We start from the raw sequence: 24822 nt of genomic DNA, 5'->3' as shown, positions 1-24822 counted from the left end.
GTATTGAGAGAAAAATCAGCCAGTTGCCTTTAGGTAGCTTGAGCCCTCCAGATCGCATGGCTTCCTGGTGTTGTGCTGGTTTCCAGGAGATAAGCTAGGTTTCTCGAGGAGTTCTTGGAGCATGAAGTCCTGGGGTGGTGTCACTTCTTCAGTGATATCTGAGGCATTTCTTCTTTTGATTGTTACTGTATTAATCATTAGTTCCTTGCTCACAGATCCAGGTCACTGGGATCGTTACCACTACAGTGCCAGAGTCAGGGACCCCCGCACCTACGACCGGAGGTATTGGTGTGATGCAGAGTACGACGTGTACAGGAGAGAGCACTCTGCCTACGGGGACAGGTTGGTGGAGCACCCCTGGGGGGAAGAGGCTGGGGGCAGCCAGGGCGCGCTAGTGCTTCTCTGCCCTCATGTCTGGGTTTTAATAAAGAGCTTTGGTAGTTTGGGTGAGCATCTGCCTGATGTTCTGGTCCCTGTCTGAAAGGAAGGAGGGAGCAGACCCTTCCAGAGTTCCCAGCGTGGACTGTTAGAGGAGAACTGGCCTCAGCAAGAGGACTGTTCAGCACCCCTGGGAGCACCTGGGAGGCTGGGCTCACTCTTTATCGTCATCCCTTTTTAGCGGTCGCGCCCTGCAGCCCAGAGCAGTGGCCACACTGGAGATGCATTCCCAGGACTTCTCTAAAGCTGCGCGTCAGAGGGCCCTGAGGGTCGGGTGTGGTGTGTTGTGGCTCAGCCCCAGGGGTCTCAGTCTTGGCCCCTGGGCAGCCGCGTGGCACATGGGGACGGGACCTCCCGCACTCCCATTCCTCTGCCTCTGTCCCCCGGCTTCCTCTAGGCCCGAGAAACGTGACAACAACTGGAGGTACGACCCTCGCTTCACGGGGAGTTTTGACGACGACCCCGATCCCCACAGAGACCCTTACGGGGAAGAGGTGGACAGGCGCAGCGTCCACAGTGAGCACTCGGCACGGAGCCTGCACAGTGCACACAGCCTGGCCAGCCGCCGTAGCAGCCTCAGTTCCCACTCACACCAGGTGCGCGGCGGCACCTCACAGACACGCGGACGGTTGTGTTTAAAACCACCATCCTGTTTGCAGTGTACCTAAACTTTTACCACTGTGCCTGGAGAACTGATTTTTCCCGTTTGCTTTGTTTTTTAAGAGTCAGATTTACAGAAGCCACAATGTGGCTGCCAGTTCCTACGAGGCCCCGCTTCCTCCAGGCTCCTTTCACGGTGATTTCGCCTACGGCACCTACCGCAGCAATTTCAACAGTGGCCCCGGCTTCCCAGAGTATGGCTACCCTGCAGACACCGTCTGGCCTGCCATGGAGCAAGGTGTGTGCTCAGCAGGACAGAGGGACACTGGCTCACCCCACTGGGACGGCCACCCAGCCTGGGATCCAAACACGGGAGTCAGGGCTGGGGTTGGAATGGTGATGTCCTGGCCTGGCTCTGACCCAATCCATCCTTCCAAGTGGCAGAGCGTGTCAGGACGGGCTGACGCTGTCTCTTCGATTGCAGTTTGGCTTAAGGCCTGAGAGCTGCCCTGGCTGCCCCGACATGCATTTTAAAGTGTGACTGTGAGGACAGCCCACATCCAGGCTCTGGGCGGCCCCTGGTCACATCCCCATCGCAGACCCCGTGGCTCAGCAGGCTTGCAGGAGGGAGCTGCTCCTTCCCCTTGGAGACTCCGCTCCTGCAGGTGTCCGTGTGTCAGAGTTCCCTTCCAGGATGCTCAAATGCTTTTTCTTGGCAAATTGCAGAAATATATGTAAAGATATAAAGTTACAGAATGGAACAGTAGACTGACTGAGTTTCCTTTTTTTTTTTTTTTTGAGATGGAGTCTTACCCTGTCTCCCAGGCTGGAGTGCAGTGATGCAATCTCGGCTCACTGCAACTTCTGCATCGGGTTCAAACGATTCTCCTGCCTCAGCCTCCCGAGTAGCTGGGACTACAGGTGTTTGCCACCATGCACGGCTCATTTTTGTATTTTTAGTCGAGACGGGGTTTTGCCACGTTGGCCAGGCTGGTCTCAAACTCCTGACCTCAAGTGATCCGTCCTCCGTCTTCCAAATGCTCAGATTACAGGTGTGAGTCACTGTGCCCGGCCTTACTTTCGTAAAGTATTGTTTCAGTTAACAACATTTTTTCATTTATTTATTTTTATTTTTATTTTTATTTTTTTGAGACGGAGTCTCGCTCTGTCGCCCAGGCTGGAGTGCAGTGGCCGGATCTCGGCTCACTGCAAGCTCCGCCTCCCAGGTTTACGCCATTCTCCTGCCTCAGCCTCGCGAGTAGCTGGGACTACAGGCACCTGCCACCTCGCCCGGCTAGTTTTTTTGTATTTTTTAGTAGAGATGGGGTTGCACCATGTTAGCCAGGATGGTCTCGATCTCCTGATCTCATGATCCACCCGTCTCGGCCTCCCAAAGTGCTGGGATTACAGGCTTGAGCCACCGCGCCCGGCCGATTTATTTATTTATTTTTTTAAGAGACAGTCTCGCTCTGTCACCCAGGCTGGAGTGCAGTGGCGCGGTCATGGTTGCTATCTCCTGGGGTCAGGTGGCCCTCCTGCCTTGGATCCTTTCAAAGTGCTGGGATCACAGGCCTGCGCAACTATGCCTGGCTCCTTATTTTCTTTTTTGCTTGAGGTGTTTTGCTGTCCTTTTTGTTGGGTGCTGTGTGGTCATCACAGTCTGCATCTGGTTTTGTGAAAGGGAAAGAGCTCGGGCGCGGCCAGGCCCGGGAGGAGCCCGCGCCGCCAAAGGAGCCTCAGGACGGCTCGCGAGGGTGACGCAGGAGCTTCCTCAGTGTGCAAGGGAATAGCTCTCATACTTAGTGATACCAGCATTTATCTTTTCCTGACATACACTTCAGTTCTACTTTTAAGTATGATGTTAAACAATTCCCGACTTTGAGTTGGAAGTTTGTCATGATAAATCTCACCGGTGATTTCAGCTGTGTGGGCACATTGAAAGTCTAGGCTCAGAAGCAGCAAACAGTGACAAGCTGATGGTTTCTTTTTCCATTTATCTTAAATGCAGTTTCATCAAGACCAACTTCTCCTGAAAAATTTTCAGTGCCTCATGTCTGTGCCAGGTTTGGCCCTGGCGGTCAGCTTATCAAAGTGATTCCCAATCTGCCTTCAGAAGGACAGCCGGCCTTGGTGGAGGTCCACAGCATGGAGGTAATGGCACACGGTGTCACTGCTCTGCCGCCCCGGGGAACTCTGTGCTTTGCAGTTTGTCATCTTCAATTGCCAGACCTTGTCTCTGGACATACAGAGCTTGTCCTTGGAAAAATGTTTATTCCTATGAATTTTCAGTGTGTAGGGTTTTTCTTCTGTTTGGTCGTATCTTTGTCATCCTAAAAGTCAGTATTGTAAGCGTCTGCCTTGGTGTTAGATGTGGTTTGATCGTATATGCATTTCCTGTCCTCATTTTGGGGATGTTTGCTTTATTGCTGCTTTTCAGTGATAGATGCAGCGGGTGGGCCTTGTGCTGCCCAGGTGAGGGGAGCGGGGTGGCACATGGGCCCGGCGCTGCCGAGGTGAGTGGGGCTGGCGTGCGCCTCTTCCTGCAGCTTCTACAGGCTTCTGTAACATGTATTGGGGTTCTGCCTCAGGATTTGGGGAGAAAAAATGGATTTCACTGCTTAAAATAAAGTTTGAAATCATGGCTGTGGCCCACACAGGCCATGTTCCATGTAATAGCCTTGACAGAACCTTCACCCGCTGTGGGGCGGGGCAGGGCGGGCGGGCCAGGCCACCCTCTCCTCTCTCGTGCAGCATCTGTGCCTGGGTTGGCCGGCCTGCCAGCAGGGTGGCTGTGCACTGGCTGCTGCTGACCCACAGCCCTCTCCTCGTAGGCCTTGCTGCAGCACACGTCTGAGCAGGAGGAGATGCGGGCGTTCCCGGGACCCCTGGCCAAGTATGTTCCTTGTTGAGGCTTTTCTTTGCGAGCCCGGCCTTGCAGACATCACTGCTCACTGTGTGTTCTTTCTACAGAGACGATACCCATAAAGTGGATGTCATTAATTTTGCACAGAACAAAGCTATAAAATGTTTGCAGAATGAAAACTTAATTGACAAAGAGTCTGCAAGTCTTCTTTGGAATTTTATTGTTCTCCTATGCAGACAGAATGGGGTATGTGTCTTTTTACTTCTAGAGTGTTTCTTTCTGCTGGTCTTCATTTCGTCTTGGGCATTGCATGCTCAGCCTCCTGGCGGAGCAGGGCGAGATCCGCCTGCCCAGCTGTGGGAGCCTCGAGGACTGGGTGGGGAGGGAGAGGGAACATGCGGTTGGGATGAGATGAGGTTTCAGTCCAGCCTTGCCAGCCTTTCGGGTAGTTGTGGGTCTGGCTGTGTCCAGGGTGGGGCTTTGTCCCCGTGATGATCTAATGCGTCCTCACCTGAGAGCCATTGTTCTCCTTCCTGTTCCTGTTGACCCGAACAGACCGTGGTAGGGACCGACATTGCGGAGCTTCTCTTACGAGACCACAGAACAGTGTGGCTTCCTGGGAAGTCGCCCAATGAAGCAAACCTGATTGATTTCACGAACGAGGCGGTGGAGCAGGTGGAAGAGGAGGAGTCTGGCGAGGCCCAGCTCTCTTTCCTCACTGGTGGTCCGACGGCTGCTGCCAGCTCTCTTGAGAGAGAGACGGAGCGGTTCAGGGAGCTGTTGCTGTATGGCCGTAAGAAGGTGCGCCTGCCCATCATGGCACCTGGCGCCTGCAGGTGTCCACTGGGTCGGGCCTGGTGCGGGCGATGCAGCCGTTGGGGAGGGACACGGCCCCTCTCGGGAGCGTCCGCGCTGCGGTGTGGGGCTTCGGGTCTTGCTGTTTCGTGAACGATGCCGGCCTCTTTTATGCCATCCTTCTGGAGGTGTTCATGTGGGTTTCCTTCTAACTATTTCCAGTGTTGGAGACCTGCAGATGGAATTTTCAGTCATTCAATAAATGCACGTGTTGAGCACGGGCCGTGTCCCTGCTGTGTGTGCCAAGTCTCAGATGAGACATGCATGACACGAGTTTTGGCATTCTCACAAAGTCAGGCTCGAGTCCACAGCCCAGAAGTCGTTGGGAGTTGGGAGGACGCACCCAGCCTGTCAGAGGCGCAGTGCATGGAAAGGCCACGGGCAGGGGAGCAGCCAGTGCGTATAGCGTCCAGTGACTGGGGCCACAGCAGCCTGGGGACCAGGGCAGGTGGGGGACCTGAGACAGGAGCCTGCTCTGGGACAGTGGGATTGGGGGGTCCATAGCGACTGCAGCAGGGACAGTGTGTTCACAGGAGGGCCTGTCTAGGGCGCATGATGTCCGCTTCGGATGTGCTAAGCAGGAGAGAGGCCAGTCTCACGGGCATGTGTGGCCCTGAATAGCAGAGACATTGGATAGGCCCAGAGCTCTCCGTCCTTTTATATCATGATAAACTCAGAAAGGGCATATTTGACCAGTACTTTTATTTTTTTATTTTTATTTTTTGAGACAAAATCTCGCTCTTGCCCAGGCTGGAGTGCAGTGGCGTGATCACCGCTTAATGCGGCCTCGACCTCCTGGGTTCAAGTGATCCTCCCATCTCAGCCTCCTGAGTAGCTGGGACTACAGCTGCACGCCGCCACGCCGGGCTAACTTTTTTTTTTTTTTTCCGTAGAGACGGGGTTTCACCATGTTGCCAGGCTGGTCTCGAACTCCTGGGCTCAAGCAATCCGCCCGCCTTGGTCTCCCAAAGTGCTGGGATTACAGGCATGAGCCACCGCGCCCGGCCTGATCAGTATGAGTCTATTATGGATGTTTTATAACTGATTGAAGTCGTGTAACCTGTTAGCTTTTATTAACATCTTCCTCTACTGTAGCATTTTTGCCTCCTAGCCTGAAGTCCTAAATTATACCCTAGATGATTTTGGCGAAAGGGGAGGCTGCCTTACTGGAGCCACTGTCTGTGCTGACGGATATTCGCGGAGGCCTCCTGTTAGAACTGGGGAATTGACCCGCGTGTGTTTCCCAGTGGACGGGGCGGCGTGGTGGGCAGTGCGGTGTGGTTAGCCCTATTTGTGATTAGCGTGCTTATGTTTTATGCTGAAAATGGATAAAAGCAGCAAATATCTACAGATACCCACTACCACAGGGACTTTGAAACTCAGGAAAATAGTGAAATGCTGACGTGTCTTAATCTCCAAATGGTGAATAAGTTTTTGAGGCCTTTGGGTTGTTTGTGTATCTGCTGCTGCGTGAGGACACATGGCCTGTCGCCTGTCTTGACTCATGTCACGTGAGCACCACCGATAACTCACCAAGGCCCCTGGAATGCCTTTTGCAGGATGCTTTGGAGTCTGCAATGAAGAATGGCCTGTGGGGTCACGCTCTGCTCCTTGCAAGTAAGATGGACAGCCGGACACACGCCCGAGTCATGACCAGGTACAGTCCCACGGTGGCCTGGTCCAGTGGCGAGCCCTGCTGGCTCCCTGCAGCACGCAGCGTCCACACTGGTGGCAGGTGGCAGGTGGCAGGCAGATCTCACTTGACTGTGCTGTGCTCCCACACGAACTCGGGCTTCCTTGGCTTCGAGGCCTCCTTGGGTTGTGCTGTGGAGAGCTTAAAAAGTTTTTTATTAACCGCATGGTTTTTAATACTTCACATAAAATCTCAGTGAATTCCTTAGTCTTCATCTTTTTTTTTTTTTTTTTTGAGACAGAGTCTTGCTCTGTTGCCCAGGCTGGAGTGCAGTGGCATGATCTCGGCTCACTGCAAGCTCTGCCTCCCAGGTTCACGCCATTCTCCTGCCTCAGCCTCTCGAGTAGCTGGGATTACAGGCGCCCGCCACCATGCCCAACTAAGTTTTTTTGTATTTTTAGTAGAGACGGGGTTTCACCGTGTTAGCCAGGATGGTCTTGATCTCCTGACCTTGTGATCCGCCCGCCTTGGCCTCCCAAAGTGCTGGGATTATAGGCGTTAGCCATTGCACCCGGCCTAGTCTCCATCTTTTATAGCTTTTTCTTTAAATTTTGAGTTTTGCTCTGTTGCCCAGGCTGGTGTGCAGTGGCGCAGTCTCAGCTCACCGTAACCCCTGCCTCCCAGGTTCAAGTGATCCTCACGCCTTGGCCTCCCAAGTAGTTGGGACCACAGGCATCCACCACCACACCCAGCTAATTTTTTGTATTTTTAGTAGAGATGGGGTTTTGCCATGTTGGCCAGGCTGGTCTCAAACTCCTGGCCTCAAGGGATCTGCCCACCTTGACCTTCTGAAAGTGCTGGGATTACAGGCGTGAGCCACCACACCTGGACTTATCTTTTACAGCTTTTTTTTTTTTTTTTTTTTAATATTGAGATAGGGAAAGAAAAATAAAATACTGAGATATGTGTACTTTGCCTAAGTGAAATATAAGTCTAATCATTACATCAGAGGGCTGAGGTCTGGTTTTTTTTTTTTAATTTAGTTTATTACTATTTTATTTATTTATTTTTTTGAGGTGGAGACTTGCTCTGTCGCCCAGGCTAGAGTGCAGTGGCACGATCCCAGCTCACTGCAACCTCTGCCTCCTGGGTTCAAGCGATTCTCCTGCCTCAGCCTCCTGAGTGGCTGGGAATACAGGTGCATGCCACCACACCCAGCTGATTTTTGTATTTTTAGTAGAGACGGGTTTCTCCATGTTAGTCTCTAACTTCTGACCTCAGGTGATCCGCCCGCTTCGGCCTCCCAAAGTGCTGGGATTACAGGCGTGAGCCACCGCGCCCGGCCGGACTTTTTCTTTTAGCTGAGCCAGCGTGGGGTCTTTCTGTGTTTATGTCTGCCCAGGTTTGCCAACAGCCTCCCAATCAACGACCCTCTGCAGACAGTCTACCAGCTCATGTCCGGGCGGATGCCCGCCGCGTCTACGGTGAGTGGCACTGCCTGGTGGCTCGCACAGGCTCCACTGCCTGTGTGGAGTTTGCTCATGGGTGACGCTGTCACAGGCCGTGAGGTGCCTCCTCGTGCTGGTGAGCCCAGCTGCGTGGAATTGAAACGGTGCTGGCTTCCAGGGATGAGGCTTCGTTTTGTTTTTCCTCATGTTAGTGCTGTGGAGACGAGAAATGGGGAGACTGGAGGCCGCACCTTGCCATGGTCTTGTCCAACTTGAACAACAATATGGATGTCGAGTCCAGGACGATGGCTACCATGGGCGACACTCTGGGTAGGTCAGGGGTGGAGATGGGCATCAGGCGTCATGGATGGAGCACCGAAGGCCCGGTTGTCTGTGGCGTTGGCAGAAATCACAAGAACCCGGCCTTCTTGGTCCAGCTCGCGTCTCTAGTGCCTTCTGTGCACATGCTTGACTTCCGCGGGCATCCGCAGTCACTGAGACTCCGCCTGGTTCTCGTGTCTCTCCAGCTTCGAAGGGCCTCTTAGACGCGGCCCACTTTTGCTACCTTATGGCCCAGGTTGGATTTGGTGTTTATACGAAGAAAACTACAAAGCTTGTCTTAATTGGATCAAATCACAGGTAAAGAAGCAAGTCAGTGTAGTCCTGTAAGTTTTCCTTTAAAAGTAAGACGAAATCCTTCTCCTTTAGTTAATTCAGAAATGGACAGAATCATGTCTTGATTTGTCACATGGTGGGACACACTTCTGGATGACCTGCTCTGAGGTTGACTCTGCTAATAATTGGCCATGTTTTTCAAATCAAAATAATTCGCTTCCTCTACAGTTTGCCATTCTTAAAGTTCGCAACCAATGAAGCAATCCAGAGGACGGAAGCCTATGAGTACGCCCAGTCCCTGGGTGCCCAGACCTGCCCCCTGCCTAGTTTCCAGGTAAGCAGGTGCTGCCAGCCTGCAGCTGTCATGGGTGGGCAGGCGCTCAGTGCTAACAAGCTTTTGGCTACTTAGATTTTTTGAATTCTTATGGAAAAAAATGATGTGAGTTTTTTCGGGGAGGATCTTGAGAAGACATTTGATCTAAAATGCTAAAAAACTAGATCACATTGAATTGAGGCTTTCCGTTTGCATTTGATTTCAGTTATTTTCATGAGCTTTTTTTTTTTTTTTTTTAAGGAGACAGGGTCTCACTCGTTGCCCAGGCTGGAGTGCACTCTGCTTTGATCACTCCCAGGCTTCAGCCATTTCCCTTGGCCTCCAGAGTAGCGGGGACTACAGGCAGCACCACCATGCCGTGCTAATTTTTTTGTTTTTTTTTTTTTTGAGATGGAGTCTCGCTCTGTTGCCCAGGCTGGAGCGCAGTGGTGCAGTCTCCACTCACTGCAAGCTCCGCCTCCCAGGTTCACACCATTCTCCTGCCTCAGCCTCCCATGTAGCTGGGACTACAGGTGCCCACCACAGCACCCGGCTAATTTTTGTATTTTTAGTAGAGACGGGGTTTCACCGTGTTAGCCAGGATGGTCTCGATCTCCTGACCTCGTGATCTGCCTGCCTCGGCCTCCCAAAGTGCTGGGATTACAGGTGTGAGCCGCCGCGCCCGGCCGTATGAGCTGTTTTCAATATTTGAGGGAGGTATTCTCTGATGCAGTATGGGGGTGGTGTGTATAAAATATACATAGAGAGAGGCTGGGCATGGTGGCTCATGCCTGTAATCCCAGTACTTTGGGAGGCCAAGGTGGGTGGATTACCTGAGCTCAGGAATTAGAGACCAGCCTGGCAACGTAATGACACCCTGTCTCTACCAAAAAAAAAAAAAAAATACAAAAATTAGCCAGGCATGGCAGCATGCGCCTGTGTTTCCAGCTCCTCAGAGGCTGAAGTGGGAGGATCGCTTGAGCCCAGGAGATTGAGGCTGCAGTGAGCTGGATTGTGCCACTGCACTCTAGACTGGGTGACAAAGTGAGACCCTGTCAAAAAAAAAAAAAAAAAGAAGTATCTAGAGAATGCCTGTGGGCAGCTGGAGCTGCACGGAAGGCAGTGGTCTTCCTGCCGTGCTCTTGGGGTGTTGTGGCTGTGAGAGCCGAGTGGCGCCATGAAAGGGGTTGGGGGGGAAAGCAGGGTGGGTTTCTTCCCAGCTTAGTCACTTACTTTGCTCTTGAAATCCTTCAGGGAACAGGGACTAGGACTGTGGTCGGCGGGCGTGGTGGGTGGGGGGAGACATGATGAGTGAAGCGTCCAGAAGAGTCCACAGCTTCCAGGGTGACTCTCGGACGCAGGGGAGCCCCCCGGGCAGCGCGAGGCTTTGTCCATCAGTGATGCTCGGACGCAGGGGAGCCCCGGGGCAGCGCGAGGCTTTGTCCATCAGTGATGCTCGGACGCAGGGGAGCCGCGGGGCAGCACGAGGCTTTGTCCAACCACGATACTCGGACGCAGGGGAGCCCCCGGGCAGCGCAAGGCTTTGTCCATCAGTGATGCTCGGACTCAGGGGAGCCCCGGGGCAGCGCAAGGCTTTGTCCGTCGGTGATGCTCGGACTCAGGGGAGCCCCCGGGCAGCGCAAGGCTTTGTCTATCCGCGATACTCGGACGCAGGGGAGCCCCGGGGCAGCGCGAGGCTTTGTCCTTCGGTGATACTCGGACTCAGGGGAGCCCTGGGGCATCGCGAGGCTTTGTCCAACCATGATACTCGGACGCAGGGGAGCCCCGGGGCAGCGCGAGGCTTTGTCCGTCGGTGATGCTCGGATGCAGGGGAGCCCCCGGGCAGTGCAAGGCTTTGTCCATCCTCGATACTCGGACGCAGGGGAGCCCCGGGGCAGCGTGAGGCTTTGTCCATCCGCGATGCTCGGAAGCAGGGGAGCCGCGGGGCAGCAAGGTTTCTGTCATTTCAGGTGTTTAAGTTCATCTACTCCTGCCGCCTGGCGGAAATGGGGCTGGCCACGCAAGCCTTCCACTACTGTGAGGCCATCTCGAAGAGCATCCTGACGCAGCCGCACCTGTACTCCCCAGTGCTGATCAGCCAGCTTGTGCAGGTGCTGTCCCCGGCGCCGGTCCTCAGGATGCCGTGCTGACTGCAGGGAAGGAGGGCTTGCCAGAGCCCCCGGGCGTGGGGGTGGCGATGGTTCAGATGCGCGTTGTGGTAGATGCTCAGAACCTGCCTCTTGGGCAGATGAAGATCTCTGAATGGCTTCGTGTTTTGCGTCTTAGTCTGGGGACTCTCAGGCACCACGTGCCAGCACAGAACCTTGGTGCGAGTTTCATAATCAGAAGAAACTGTCTGTAGGATACTGTTTTTTTTTTTGTTTTTTTGAGACGGAGTCTCGGAGTCTTGCTCTGTGGCCCAGGCTGGAGTGCAGTGGTGCAATCTCCGCTCACTGCAAGCTCCGCCTCCCGGGTTCACGCCATTCTCCTGCCTCAGCCTCCCGAGTAGCTGGGACTACAGGCACCCACCACCGCGCCCGGCTAAGTTTTTGTATTTTTAGTAGAGAGGGGGTTTCACCGTGGTCTCGATCTCCTGACCTCGTGATCCACCCGCCTCGGCCTCCCAAAGTGCTGGATTACAGGCTTGAGCCACCGCGCCCAGCCCAGGATATTCTTTTTTTATTGAAATAGAGTCTCACTCTGTCACCCAGGCTGGAGTGCAGTTTGGTGCGATCTCGGCTCACTGCAGCCTCCACCTCCCAGATTCAAGTGATGCTCCTGCCTCAGCCTCCCAAGTAGCTGGGATTACAGGCACCACGATTGACCAATTTTTTGTATTTTTAGTAGAGATGGGGTTCCACCATGTTGGCCAGGCTGGTCTCGAACTCGTGACCTCAAGTGATGCATGCATCTGCCTTGGCCCCCCAAAGTGCTGGGATTACAGGTGTCAGCCACCATGCCCAGTCAGGATGTTCTTATTTTGAGGAAATTTAGTCTGGTGGTTGATAGCTTAAGTGTCCAGAGTCCAGCAGCCTTTGTTTGAGTCCTGGCTGCACTGTTGCAAGCCTCAGTTTCTTCCCCTGTAAAACGGAGGAGGTGTGACTGGCAGAGAGTATGGGAGGTGCCACGGGATAGGTGTAGGCGGCGCCCGTGTTGCCCCAGGATCTTCATCTCTCGTCAGTAGTTCCATTTGTGAGAACGTGCTCATGGGATACCCAAAAAATGTATTAGGGACATTTTTAGACCCATTTCAAAGTTCAGAGAGTCATTGATGAATCCTTAGGTGCTCATCCCCCGCCTCAGTGGTTATGAACACATGGTCAAACTTGTGTTCTGCCCCCTTCTGCCCTGCTTTGCGTCTCCCACATTCCCGATGAAAGCTTGCAGACATTACCTGGGAGTGCAGCTCTTACTGAGTCAGGTCCACATGGTCAGGTGGTAGTCTCGGGCCAGGCGTGTTCCAGGGGGTGCCCAGCGCTGCCGACCCGGTGCCCGTGGGCCAAGAGGTCGTCTACAGCAACTTCCCACAGTCGCCCAGCATCCCGTGTATGTCACCTAAGCACATACTAGAAACATGTATGCAGCTAATTAGACCTTATCCCCAGTAAACACTGAAGCTGCATTGCCTGGACATTTTGAAGACGGCTCACTTGCCATCACCTGGTGGTGACAGGGGCCTCTGATTTTTGCCCATGTCTAGATGGCTTCCCAGTTACGACTCTTCGATCCCCAGCTGAAAGAGAAGCCGGAAGAGGAGTCCTTGGCCGCACCCACGTGGCTGGTTCACCTGCAGCAGGTGGAGCAGCAGATCAAGGTACAGCCTTGGCTTGGGGTGGCCCAGAGGCATCTGGTAAGGTGGCTTCTGTCCCTGTTATGTCCACACTGAAAGTATGTATCTAAAGACAGTATAACTGCAGATGTGTGCCTATGAGAATTCCCCAATTCCCCAGAAAGGGCGTTGAGTGCCTCCTGTCCTGAAGTAGGGACACAGCAAGCATGGTGGTGGCGGGTGGGCGGCGCTGCCGTGCGGCCACAAGTGGCTTCCACAGGGCAGGCCTTGTTCTCCCTCAGGAGGGGGCTGGAGTATGGCATCAGGACGGAGCCTTCCCGCAGCAGTGTCCCGGCACGCCGAGCTCCGAGGTGGAGCAGGACGGGGCAGGACTCAGTCAGCCAGCGGCCCTGGGGATCGCCAACCCGCTGCTGGCCATGCCTGCGCCGAGCCCTGAGCACTCGAGCCCCAGCGTGCGGCTGCTGCCCTCAGGTGAGCCCAGGTGCGCGGCTGCTGCCCTTGGACAGGCCCCGGCTTCCTGCTGGCTGAGCTGTGGTCTGCGCCCTTGCCTCCTGGAGAACCGCTTTCAGATGCAGACTGTTTGAGGCAGCGTCTCGCACCACCACGGTGGTTGTGGGTCTCCTCAGTCTCCTCCCTTCTTCCCTTCATGCTTCCTGCCCTGCTGAGATGGAGGCTCATGGCTTTCCATGTCCATAAATACCCATGTGCTGGCGACACTGCCCTGAGTGCCCGCCGCCTGCTCAGCCTCCGTGCTTGCTTCTTCGGGAGCCTCAGCCGCACCGTGTCTGGGCAGCACCCTCGGCTGTGCTCCTCTGCAGCCTGCTTCTCCCAGTCAGCCCCATGGGAGGAAGGGCCAGCCCAGAGCTGCAGGGAGTCAAGTCCAGATGCCCTCCTCTCACATGCTCCTTGGCTTCCTTCGTCGGTGAACCTCACCAGCACAGCCTGCACGCAGGGCCGCATGCCTGGATTAGCATGGCTCCTTACTGCTCGCCTCCTGCTTCTTCCCCAGACCCTCCAGGGTCTCCATCTCACCTGAGGACAAGCCAGGGTCTTCACAGTGGCCACAGGCCCTCTGGGGTCAGCCCTAAGCCCTCCTGCCCTGGTGCTGTGTCCACTCCCATGCTATGGACCAGCCACACTCCTGATTTGGGCCCACTGCCTCGCTGTCCACCCTCCCTGCCTGACGTCCACTCTGCTTCGTCCTCAGACACCGTTACCACGTCCTGGTTGATTGCTCTCCTTAGCGCTTGCTCTTCTTACTCAGTTCACCTGTCCTGACCCCCGTGAGCACCCAGCATTTCTTTTGTTCTTGAAGCATCCAGGGCCCAGCATGGTGCTGGCAGGCAGCAGCCCTCCCAGGTTTTATGTCGAGTCGGAAGAATGAATGAATGAATGAGTGGCCTGTTTGACCACTGACCATGGAGGAGGGGACTCGAGTCTAGCAGAACTCTGTGCCAGATGGTCGCTGTGGGCTTGCGTTTGGGCTGGGCCATGCCCAGGAGCCCACGTGGTGCTCTGACACAGTGTTCCTCCTGCCCCCACCCCTGGAAAAGAAAGTGAATATTCTGCTTTTCTCCAAACCACTGATGGTTCGGTACAGTGGTGATTTCAGGGCTCTTTGCTCTGTTGGGCCTCCCTTGTAACAGAAACGGGGCTGTACAAAATCACTTGTCATAAACATGTTGAGTATCAGCTCCTTCCAGTGACTCAAGCTACCCTCAGTAACCCCAGCCTCTTCTCCATTGTTCCCATGCAGCTCCGCAGACGCTCCCTGATGGCCCGTTGGCCAGTCCTGCCAGGGTGCCAATGTTCCCAGTGCCCCTGCCCCCGGGGTCCCTGGAGCCGGGTCCTGGCTGTGTGACCCCAGGGTCCGCACTTGGCTTCCCGGAGCCCTCCAGGCCTGATCCTGCAGCGCTGTGCCCGGGGCCTGGCCTCCCGCCTGGTGTGCCGCCTCTGCAGGAAAGGAGACACTTGCTCCAGGAAGCCAGGAGCCCAGACCCAGGTGGGGCTGCAGAGATGCTGTCTTGAGAGCAGAAGCAGCACTGGGGGTGGTGTTTGTGGGGATTGGTGGAAGAGATTGAAGTTATTTGAGCTTGAAACAACTTACGTTACTTGTCTTTTTTTTTTTTTTTTTTTTTTTTTTTGAGACGGAGTCTCGCTGTGTCTCCCAGGCTGGAGTGCAGTGGCATGATCTCGGCTCACTGCAAGCTCCGCCTCCCGGGTTCATGCCATTCTCCCGCCTCAGCCTCCCGAGTAGCTGAGACTACAGGCGCCCGCCACCACGCCCGGCTAGTTTTTTGTATTTTTAGTAGAGACGGGGTTTCACCGTGTTAGCCAGGATAGTCTCGATCTGACCTCGTGATCCACCCGCCTCGGCCTTCCAAAGTGCTGGGATTACAGGCTTGAGCCACCGCACCCGGCCCGTTACTTGTCTTAATGTAGACCAAACATTCTGGAAGTTACAGACTGGATGGGTTCAGAGTCTCACTACGATAGTAGTGTTAATGCCAGTTTCTTTTGTGACTTGGCTTTTTGTTATGATAAGAAGCCTAAATGGCCATCTGGGGCAGGGCACGGTGGCCATGGGTCTCCTGGGATCTGTCTTCAGACCCTCCTGACCGCCTGGTGAGACAGACAGGGGCAGGTCATGAACTTCTGTCTGGAAGTTGATTTGGTGGATCTTGTCCCTGGTCTGTGCCTATGTCTATATGTGTATATATGGACAAAGCAAAACACAGGCCTAGCTTTAAAAATAAAAGAGTGTGCACACATGTGGGACGATGTTCAGTCTTGGTTTCTGCAAACCATGCTGGTGTGGCGGTAGCTGGGTGGGAAGGCGGTGTGCCTGTTGATCTGTGTGCCGCACACACGTCCCGCCGCCTCGTGACCGAGATCACAGTTGCTCTCTTTCCCGTTGACAGGGATCGTGCCGCCGGAGGCACCTGTTGGAAACTCCCTTTCCGAGCTAAGCGAAGAAAATTTTGGTGGAAAATTTGCTACTCTGGTACTTTGTCACATTTTCTTAAACTATTTGTTTTCCATAAAGTTCATCGAGTGGGCATCCAGACTCCTTGCTGAGTTGTAAGTAGGAGGATGGTAGTGAGGACTATGAAATTGTTTCTAAAATTGTTTCTTAAAGCGGAAGTGCTTCTAAATAGCTTTCATCCTTAAAATATGAAGAGTTGGTGAAAACGCTGGTAGGGAAAGACGGGAAAGAGAATTCAGTAGCATAAAAACAGTTACTTTAAGTAGAAGAAATACCCAGATATCATGAAGTCCCCTTATTATTTTTAATTCTTCCAAAATGGGCACTTTCTCTGATTTCTGCATCTCTTTTTCTTTTTGTATTTTTGAGATGGCATCCCACTCTGTTGTCCAGGCTGGAGTGCAGTGGCGCAATCTCGGCTCACCGCAACCTCCACCTCCCAGGTTCAAGCAGTTCTCTGCCTCAGCCTCCCAAGTAGCTGGGATTACAGGCATGTGCCACCACGCCCAGCTAATTTTTGTATTTTTAGTAGAGATGGGGTTTCATCATGTTGGCCAGGCTGGTCTTGAACTCCTGAGCTCAAGTGATCTGCCCGCCTCGGCCTCCCAAAGTGCTGGGATTACGGGTGTGAGCCACCAAGCCTGACCTTTTTTTTTTTTTTTACCCTAAGACATAGTTTCATTCTGTCACCCAGGCTGAAGTGCAGTGGCGCCATCTTGTCCACCGCAACCTCCGCCTCCCAGGTTCAAGCGATTCTCCTGCCTCAGCCTCCCAGGTAGCTGGGACTACAGGCATGTGCCACCATGCTTGGCTAAATTTTTGTATTTTTTGGTAGAGACGGGGTTTTGCCATGTTAGCCAGGCTAGTCTCGAACTCCTGACTTCAAGTGATCTGCCTGCCTCAGCCTCCCAAAGTGCTGGGATTATAGGTATGAGCTACCGCACCTGGACATCTCGTTTTCTTTTTTTTTTTTTCTTTTTTTTTTTTTCTTGAGATGGAGTTTCACTCTGTTGCCTGGGCTGGAGTGCAGTGGTGCGATCTTGGCTTACTGCATCCTCCACCTCCCAGGTTTAAGCAATTCTCTGCCTCAGCCTCCCGAGTAGCTGGGATTGCAGGCGCCCACCACCACACCCAGCTCATTTTTTTTTTTTTTTTGTATTTTTAGTAGAGATGGGGTTTCACCATCTTGGCCAGGCTGATCTTGAACTCCTGACCTCGTGATCCACCCGCCTCCGCCTCCCGAAGTGTTGGGATTACAGGTGTGAGCCACCGGGCCCGGCCGGGCCTGACCTCGTGATCCACCCGCCTCCACCTCCCGAAGTGTTGGGATTACAGGTGTGAGTCACCGGGCCCGGCCGGACCATCTCTTTTTCTACAGTAGAATTTCTTTTCTAATTTTTTTTATCTCACAAGATATCCTGGAATACAATAGAATTTCTAACATTTTCACTGGTTTTCCTGAAAGAGAGATTTATCTGATTAGACATGTTTGGTATAAGATGGTTGCTTTTATACAGACCGCATTCTGGAACCTTCTTTACTTATACCCAGCCCTTCCCGGGCATCCCATTAGTAGGCGATTGCTGTAGTTTGAACTTGCATTCGGTGTTTTACCCTTTAAAATATTGTGTCCCTGGAAAAGTAAAAGTGAGGGTTGAGCTATTAAACACTAGGACTTGACCCAGGAATAAATATTTTTAAAAATCATTGTATCTTTGCGAATGCGCATCGCCCCACTCTGGCCAGTCTTCCCTCAGTGTGTGCTCACGCTCCATTTCTTCCAGCCCAGAATCTCCGTCGAGGGTCCGCATTTGCATTTCGAGTGCTGAGTGCTCCCAGATGGAGCTGCTTATTAAGTGCGGCTGGCTTTCTCTAGTCAGGCCAGGCAGAGGCTCCGGGAGGCCCAGTCAGGGGGCTGCTCTCCCCAGCCCCCTCCCTGACTCCCTCTGGGCACCAGAGTCGTGTGGCCTCTCAGTGACATATTTAGGGAACACACCTGGGGAAGCGCGTCCCCGCTGTCTTTCGGTTCCTGTGTGAGGAGCCCCAGGATAGCCTGTTCTGCGTTGCCTTGTGACAGGCCCCCTCGAGGACGGCGCCAGACTCAGAGGCCCCCCCAGGGTGGGATCGTGCCGACTCGGGCCCCACGCAGCCACCTCTGTCTCTCCCATCCGCTCCCGAAACGAAGAGACCCGGACAAGCAGCCAAGAAAGAGACGAAGGAACCTAAGAAGGTAGTACAGCTGCCCCCAGTGCACCCAGCGGCCAGCAGGGTCTGGACAGGAGGCACGCTTCCCAGAGCGCCGCCTCTTAATTCACCACACATGCAGACAGCCTCCTGATACAAACAGCCGAGTGTCTGCAGTGCACACGGCATGATGAGTGTCTATGTATTTGTGCCTTCGGATAACAGGATAATAGCCCACCCAGGTCAGCATGGGGACACAGTCCGGCCCCCAGAGGTCCCCTCTGGCCATTACCTGTCAGACCCACCCGCAAGGGACCAGACGGCAGCCGCTCCTTTGTCGTTGTGGTGTGTGCCTGCCGCCGGCTCACGGACTCTCCCAGTCGTGGACTTTGGGACAGCTTTCAGTGTGGGGCTGGGAGCATTCAGGCCCCGGGAGCCTCCTGGCCAGTCTCTTGGTGAATGTGCTTGTTTTCCTTAGGTGCGCGCGGAGGAGCGGAGGGTTTAGGTCGCAGGACGAGCGTGTGTTCAGCTTTAGGAGACACTGCTGAGCAGTTGTCTGAAATGGTTGGTTGGTTGGTTGGACATTTGTCACACGTCCTGCAGCAGAGGACAAGGGCCCCAGATATCCCTCGTCTTCACCAATACTGGGCAGTGCCAGTTCTTTAACTTAGCCATTGTGCTGGGGCTGATGACATCTCATTGTGGCTTATACTCTGCATCTCCCCAGCGAGGTGTGATGCTGGGCACCTTCTCGTGTCCCTGTTACCATCTCATTGCCCTTTTGGGGCGGTGCTTGTTCAAGTCTCTATCCATTTTTTTGTTTGTTGTTGTTTTTTTCCCATAAAGATGGGGTCTCACTATGTTGCCCAGGCTGGTCTCAAGCTTCTGGGCCCAAGTGATCCTCCCGCCTCATAGCTGGGACTGCAGTTGCAGCCACCGCACCTGACTTTCCTCTCCATTTTTAATGGTGATCTCTTACTGACTCGCAGGAGTCCTTTCTGTATTGTGGATATAAGTCCTCTTAGGTGTATTGATTGTGATATCGTCTCCCAATCTGTAGATTGTCTTTTTACTTGTGATGGTATCTTTTACCCCGGCACTCTGGGAGGCTGGGCGCGGCAGCTCACGCCTGTCACACCAGCACTCTGGGAGGCCGAGTGGATCATGAGGTCAGGAGTTCAAGATCAGCCTGGCCAAGATGGTGAAACCCAATCTCTACTAAAAATACAAAATTAGCTGTGCATAGTGGTGGGCGCCTGTAATCCCAGCTACCCGGGAGACTGAGGCATAGAACTGCTTGAACCCAGGAGGCAGAGGTTGCAGTGCACCAAGATCGCGCCATTGCACTCCAGCCTGGGCAACAGAGCAAGACTCTGTCTCAACAAACAAACAAACGAAAATGAAGTGCATCATGTGAAGAATAAAGTAAATTTTCCTAATAACCAAATTCTCCACGCATGGGAAACACAGAGGGGCCGTGTCTGCCTCTGACACACGCTGACTTGGACAGCCTGCCTTCCACTTCTCAAAGGGCAGGATGTCGGAAGCTTTCTCAGTGTTCAGACGTAAAAAGCTCATGAAGGCACGTTACTGTTCTGACCTATTTAAATTTACAGTAAAATACACATAACAAAATGCACCATTTTAACCATTTTCTGAGTGCACAGTTCTGTTTCACTGAGTACATCCACAGTGTTGTGTTACCATCACCACCATCCATTTCCAGAACTTTCTCACCTTCCCATTCTCACCTTCCCAAACAGAAACTCTGTCCCCTTGAAACGGAGCAACAACTCCCGGTTCCCTCCCACCTCCATTCCCCTGGTGTCTCTGTGGATCTGGCGACTCTGGGGCCTCACAGAAGTGTGTCCTGTAGAATTTGTCTTTTTGCCTCTGGCTGATTTCATGGAACGTAGTGTTTTCAAAGTTTTTCTTGTGGTTTTTATATTTAGGGTGAATCCTGGTTCTCTCGTTGGCTACCTGGGAAGAAAAAGACAGAAGCTTATTTGCCAGATGACAAGAACAAATCGGTGAGTGCTGTCGAATACGGCACGGGATGTCCGAGGAACTGTAATGATTTTTCTGTCACTTTCAGAGCAGACCTGAGTAGGTGTTTCCTGAAGTTTTGAAGTGTCATCATTAATCAGATTCTAATTCTGTTTAGCTTCAGTCTACTGACCTTTTTTCTTTTTAAAATCTTGGCAGATTGTTTGGGATGAGAAGAAAAACCAGTGGGTGAATTTGAATGAGCCAGAAGAGGAGGTACATTGTCATTTTAGTTCCCGCTGGGTGTGAGGTGTGAGTGGAGGGAACAGCTTCGTGCGGCCCTGTGCTATTTGGGCGGCTGCTGCTCCCTGTGGAGCGTCCTGACTGCCGTCCCAGTGGGTTTCTGGTGCACGCAGTGCAGTGTGTGTCTGAAGCTGCGTTTCTCTCTGCAGAAGAAAGCCCCGCCCCCGCCTCCAACCTCGCTGCCCAAGGCTGTGCAGGCTGCGCCGCCGGGTCTCGCAGGGCCTCCTGGAGCCCCAGTGAACATGTTCTCTAGAAGAGCAGGTAAGGGTGGCCTTGGAGTGGGAGCTTGCTTGAATGATTAACTCTCCGAGAGAGGCCAGCGTGTAGCTGTTGTGCGTGGGGAGGAGGTGATGGGTGTCACACCGTGGAAGGTAACGCTGGTGTCACGAGGAGGAAGCCTTGGGGACGAGCGCAGCTCTCCAGAGCATTACGTGGCTCCACAGCCGTCTGCATTGACAAGCTGTAGGCACAGCCATGTCCGTGCAGAAGCAGAGGGCCTGTGCCACAGCGGGGTGAGATAGGGAACCACCCCAAGGCCAAAAGCCAAAACACATCTGCGTGTAGAAAGGTGTCCTCGTCAGGGTTGGGCCACGACGTGGCTTCCAGCATGTCCCTGCGTGCTTTTGCTCTGACACAGTGAGCACTGGAGGCCGCCTGGCGCGTTCGCCTCAATTTGCTTCCCTCCCCTTTGCAGCCGGAAGCAGAGCTCGCTACGTGGATGTCCTGAACCCGAGTGGGACCCAGCGGAACGAGCCGGCTCTTGCTCCTGCGGACTTTGTCGCTCCACTCGCGCCACTCCCGATTCCTTCCAACTTGTTTGTGCCGAGCCCAGGTAGGCGGCACAAGCACCAGCCCCAGTCTCCTGACCTTTGACCCTCTTTCTGTGGGTCTCCTAAATGTCCTGTTAAAAGAATGACCTGGTCAGCACGCAGGGAGCCTGGGGTTGGTTTGTGGTTTTTTTATGATTTGCCTGTTTCTGCGTGAGTGTGCCGTGTGTGCAGCACGAAACTCTCTTCCTCTCTGGGTGTCTTCAGTGAGACCCCAGGGATGTTCTGGACGGAATCATGGCCTCCTCACTCTCTCATCCCCAGATGCAGAAGAACCACAGCCTCCAGACGGGACTGGCAGGGAAGGGCCTGCACCAGCTAGGGGCCTGGCCAATCTAGAGCCTGCCCCAGAGCCCAAGGTGAGTGGCTGCGGTGGGAAAGAGGGGAAGGGTGCCCAGTGAGGAGTCACCTCCCCATCCTGCCAGATAGGGCCTTGCCTTCTGCAAGTCAGTACCCAGTGTGTACGCAGAGAGTGTTCCGTCTTAAATGCCTCACACTTGTGTATGATCGAGACGGCAGGTAGAATGCATGGTGCCAGGCGGGACAGAGCTGTTTGGGAAGACAGAGATCTGGGGATGGTGACGGTGATGATTGCTTAGCACGGCGAATGTGCTTAAAACTTAAAAATGATTAAAGTGGCAAATTTTATGGTATGTGTATTTTACAATTTTTAAAATTGGAAAAAATAAAATTACTCTAAGTTAAAGAGAAATTATCTACCAATAATAAAAGTTAAGTATATGTTCATCCAAAAAAAAAAAAAAAAAAAAGGGGCCGGGCGCGGTGGCTCAAGCCTGTAATCCCAGCACTTTGGGAGGCCGAGACGGGCGGATCACGAGGTCAGGAGATCGAGACCATCCTGGCTAACACGGTGAAACCCCGTCTCTACTAAAAAATACAAAAAACTAGCCGGGCGAGGTGGCGGGCGCCTGTAGTCCCAGCTACTCGGGAGGCTGAGGCAGGAGAATGGCATAAACCCGGGAGGTGGAGCTTGCAGTGAGCTGAGATCCGGCCACTGCACTCCAGCCTGGGCCACAGAGCGAGACTCCGTCTCAAAAAAAAAAAAAAAATGACTCCCATGTGAAGTAGAACAGCTCTGACCAGCTGGGAGTGGTGGCTCACGCCTGTAATCCCAGCTTTTTGGGAGGCCAAGGTGGGTGGGTCAGTTGAGGTCAGGAGTTCGAGACCAGCCTGGCCATCATGGTGAAACCCCGTCTCTACTAAAAACAAAATTTAGCTGGGCGTGGTGGCAGGTGCCTGTAATCCCAGCTACTCAGGAGGCTGAGGCAGAAGAATCGCTTGGACCCAGGAGGCGGAGCTTGCAGTGAGCTGAGATTGCATCACTGCACTCCAGCCTAGGCGACAGAGTGAGACTCCATCTCAAAAAAAAAGAGCAGCTCAGACTGCACTCTCTACAGGGGGAGTGGGACAGGCCTGGGCCTAATCCTGTTCTCCATTCATCAGCTGTGTAAAGCATGGGACAGTCACTCACCTCTCTAAGCCTCAGTTTTCTCCTCTGTAAAATGGGAATAACAGTAGCCCCAGATTGCAAGCCTGTCATAGGCACACAGGCAACTGGGAGAGAGCTGCGGGGGTCCAGAGCCAGCAGGGTTGTGCGGCTGGAGCCGCGTGTGAGGCACCTTTCTTGTCACTTCTCTCTGAGGAGCACTTTACGTGGAAGAGGAGGGCGTTTGCAACCCAGGCCAGAACAGCTTCCTATTTTTCGGCCTGGGGTGAGAGGCTTAAATTCCCTGGGATTTGGTTGCTGCAATTTTTCTTTTTCTTGGCAGGTTTTAAGCTCTGCAGCGTCACTCCCTGGCTCTGAACTCCCCTCCTCTAAGCCTGAGGGTTCCCAGGGAGGAGAGGTAAGCAGTGCCAACGCCAGGGCCTCCCACAGCCCAGGCCTCCCCAGCAGCTCACTGTCCAGGTGCCTCTTCCTTTATGGAGGGCGGCACTGGGTAGGAAGAGGCAGTTTAGAAACAAGAGCACCTCAAAGGTGGCGTTCCTGGGGGAAAAAAATTGCACTTGTTTTAACAAAACCATGTAGGAGCTTCAGGAAGGGTGAAGGGGTTTGAGTTGTCACCTCAGTCCCGGTCCCCTCCCCTCAACAGCATGGAATCGTCTTGAATTGTGAGGTGTCAGGAGGTGAAGCTGGCTTAGGCCAAGGCTGGACTTCTCCTCCCAGCCCTCCCCAGAGATAGTGGTTGTTTCGGGGTAACAGCTTTACGTTAAGACAGGAATCTGAAGCTAACACTGGCTTTTTTCCTTTTGGGTTATATTGATTCTAATGGCATCACAAAGCTTTTGAAATGGAACTGACGGCTTGGATTGGACAGTGACGCGCATGTTGACTTTTGTCCGTGTTTTATGTGTGTTCTTGCTGTTTTGTAGCTTTCGCGCTGTAGTTCAATGAGTTCGTTATCACGTGAAGTGAGCCAGCATTTTAATCAGGTACCTGTGGCTGGTGGTCCTCACTAACATGAGAGCTGGCCTGTGTCCCTGAGCACGCGGTGCCGGTTCGCCGCGTGCGCTCTGCCACTAACCTCGCCCGTTGGCTCCCTCAGCATCACGTGACCAAGGGTACAGGGTTCCTTTTTTTTTTATTTGAGACAGAGTTTCAGTCTTGTTGCCCAGGCTGAAATGCAATGGTGTGATCTCAGCTCACCACAACCTCCGTCCACCTCCTGGGTTCAAGCGATTCTCCTGTCTTGGCCTTCCTGAGTAGCTGGGATGACAGGCACCCGCCAGCACGCCCAGCTAATTTTGTATTTTTAGTAGACACAGGGTTTCTCCATGTTGGTCAGGCTGGTCTCGATCTCCTGATCTCAGGTGATCCGCCCACCTCAGACTCCCAAAATGCTGGGATTACAGCAGTGTTCCTTTAAAGGGGGTTTGCTGTTCAGTATCCACATACACGGGGCGACTGGACCAACCCTGAGGTGTCCTAGCAAATGAGTGGGTTCTGTCATTTTGCTCGAATTGTTTTTTCCAATGACGGGCCTGGGGCGTGGCCTCGCCGCGTGAGTGTTTCCCGGGTCAGGATGCTCTCCTCTGGAAGGAAGATTTCTCCTTTCTGATCAAGCATGAGAACATTGGTTTGAGGCCGGGGCGAGTGCAGCAGTGGCGGTGTCCTGCGGCCAGTGTGGGAGGGAGGTGAACGAACCCTTCATCTTCTGCCTGTCACAGCACCAGCTGCAACCGTGGCTCAGCAGAAAGGCTTGCTGTGACCCTTCTGCCTGCAAATGAGAGCTCTGGGCCTCGTGTCGTGGCTGGAGCCTTAGGTCTGCAGCCATGGGCACCTCCTAACCGCCTCGCACGCTCAGCGCCACCTCAGTGCCGTGTGCACTTTCCTGTTGCATGTTCCGGTGCTTAAAACATTGGCTCTGCACGTTGCTTTGATTTTCACCATTTTTCTATGAACCATAAAATAACTAAATCTGGTGTTGCAAGAAGTGCCTTCAGTCTGCTTCTGTAGTTTATTTACAAGTACCGTAAATCCCATGTAGAAGCGGCGTCTGTATCTGCAGTTGAAATGCCAGCTGCTGTGCAGCACAGCCCCGCTGAGGTGACTTCTCTGTGCTTCTCAGGCTCCTGGCGACCTCCCTGCTGCAGGCGGCCCTCCCAGTGGGGCCGTGCCCTTCTACAACCCTGCTCAGCTGGCACAGGTGAGTGACCCTTGCCTTTCTCCATGAGACCCTGACACGTCCACTGACTTCCTGACCCTGCTGCTCGGTGATGGCAGCTTTCTTCCCTAGATTCTCTTTCTCTTTCTTTTTAAAAAATATATATTTATGGCCGGGTGCGGTGGCTCACACCTGTAATCCTAGCACTTTGGGAGGCTGAGGCGGGCGGATGACAAGGTCAGGAGATCAAGACCATCTTGGCTAACACAGTGAAACCCTGTGTTAAATACAAAAACCCTGTGAAAAATACAAAAAATTAGCCGGGCATGGAGCTTGTAGTAAGCCGAGATTGCGCCAC

At 53.5% G+C, this 24822-nt stretch overlaps 2 protein-coding genes across 10 annotated transcripts in view; both read left to right on the top strand.

The window, feature by feature from the left end:
- Positions 1-24822, top strand: part of DNLZ (DNL-type zinc finger) — a 314112-nt gene that overhangs the window by 195149 nt on the left and 94141 nt on the right. The window lies entirely within an intron of this gene.
- Positions 1-24822, top strand: part of SEC16A (SEC16 homolog A, endoplasmic reticulum export factor) — a 45934-nt gene that overhangs the window by 17066 nt on the left and 4046 nt on the right. For 6 of the 9 annotated variants that reach the window (XM_050759686.1, XM_050759681.1, XM_050759682.1 and 3 more), the window contains 26 exons: positions 216-342; positions 836-1034; positions 1162-1336; positions 3047-3189; positions 3870-3931; positions 4009-4147; positions 4457-4702; positions 6316-6413; positions 7792-7873; positions 8050-8167; positions 8365-8476; positions 8681-8786; positions 10736-10876; positions 12466-12579; positions 12837-13026; positions 14312-14557; positions 15477-15559; positions 17619-17771; positions 19678-19755; positions 19931-19987; positions 20164-20275; positions 20709-20846; positions 21106-21200; positions 22632-22706; positions 23233-23292; positions 24429-24506. In XM_050759686.1, the coding sequence (XP_050615643.1) occupies positions 216-342; positions 836-1034; positions 1162-1336; positions 3047-3189; positions 3870-3931; positions 4009-4147; positions 4457-4702; positions 6316-6413; positions 7792-7873; positions 8050-8167; positions 8365-8476; positions 8681-8786; positions 10736-10876; positions 12466-12579; positions 12837-13026; positions 14312-14557; positions 15477-15559; positions 17619-17771; positions 19678-19755; positions 19931-19987; positions 20164-20275; positions 20709-20846; positions 21106-21200; positions 22632-22706; positions 23233-23292; positions 24429-24506 (3227 nt within the window). The remainder of the gene's footprint in view (positions 1-215; positions 343-835; positions 1035-1161; positions 1337-3046; positions 3190-3869; positions 3932-4008; positions 4148-4456; positions 4703-6315; positions 6414-7791; positions 7874-8049; positions 8168-8364; positions 8477-8680; positions 8787-10735; positions 10877-12465; positions 12580-12836; positions 13027-14311; positions 14558-15476; positions 15560-17618; positions 17772-19677; positions 19756-19930; positions 19988-20163; positions 20276-20708; positions 20847-21105; positions 21201-22631; positions 22707-23232; positions 23293-24428; positions 24507-24822) is intronic. The other 3 variants (XM_050759679.1, XM_050759678.1, XM_050759680.1) reach the window with 3 other exon arrangements.

This window comes from Macaca thibetana, chromosome 15, assembly GCF_024542745.1.
Source record: "Macaca thibetana thibetana isolate TM-01 chromosome 15, ASM2454274v1, whole genome shotgun sequence".
Lineage (NCBI taxonomy): Eukaryota > Metazoa > Chordata > Mammalia > Primates > Cercopithecidae > Macaca > Macaca thibetana.
This window is presented reverse-complemented; position numbering and strand designations above follow the sequence as displayed.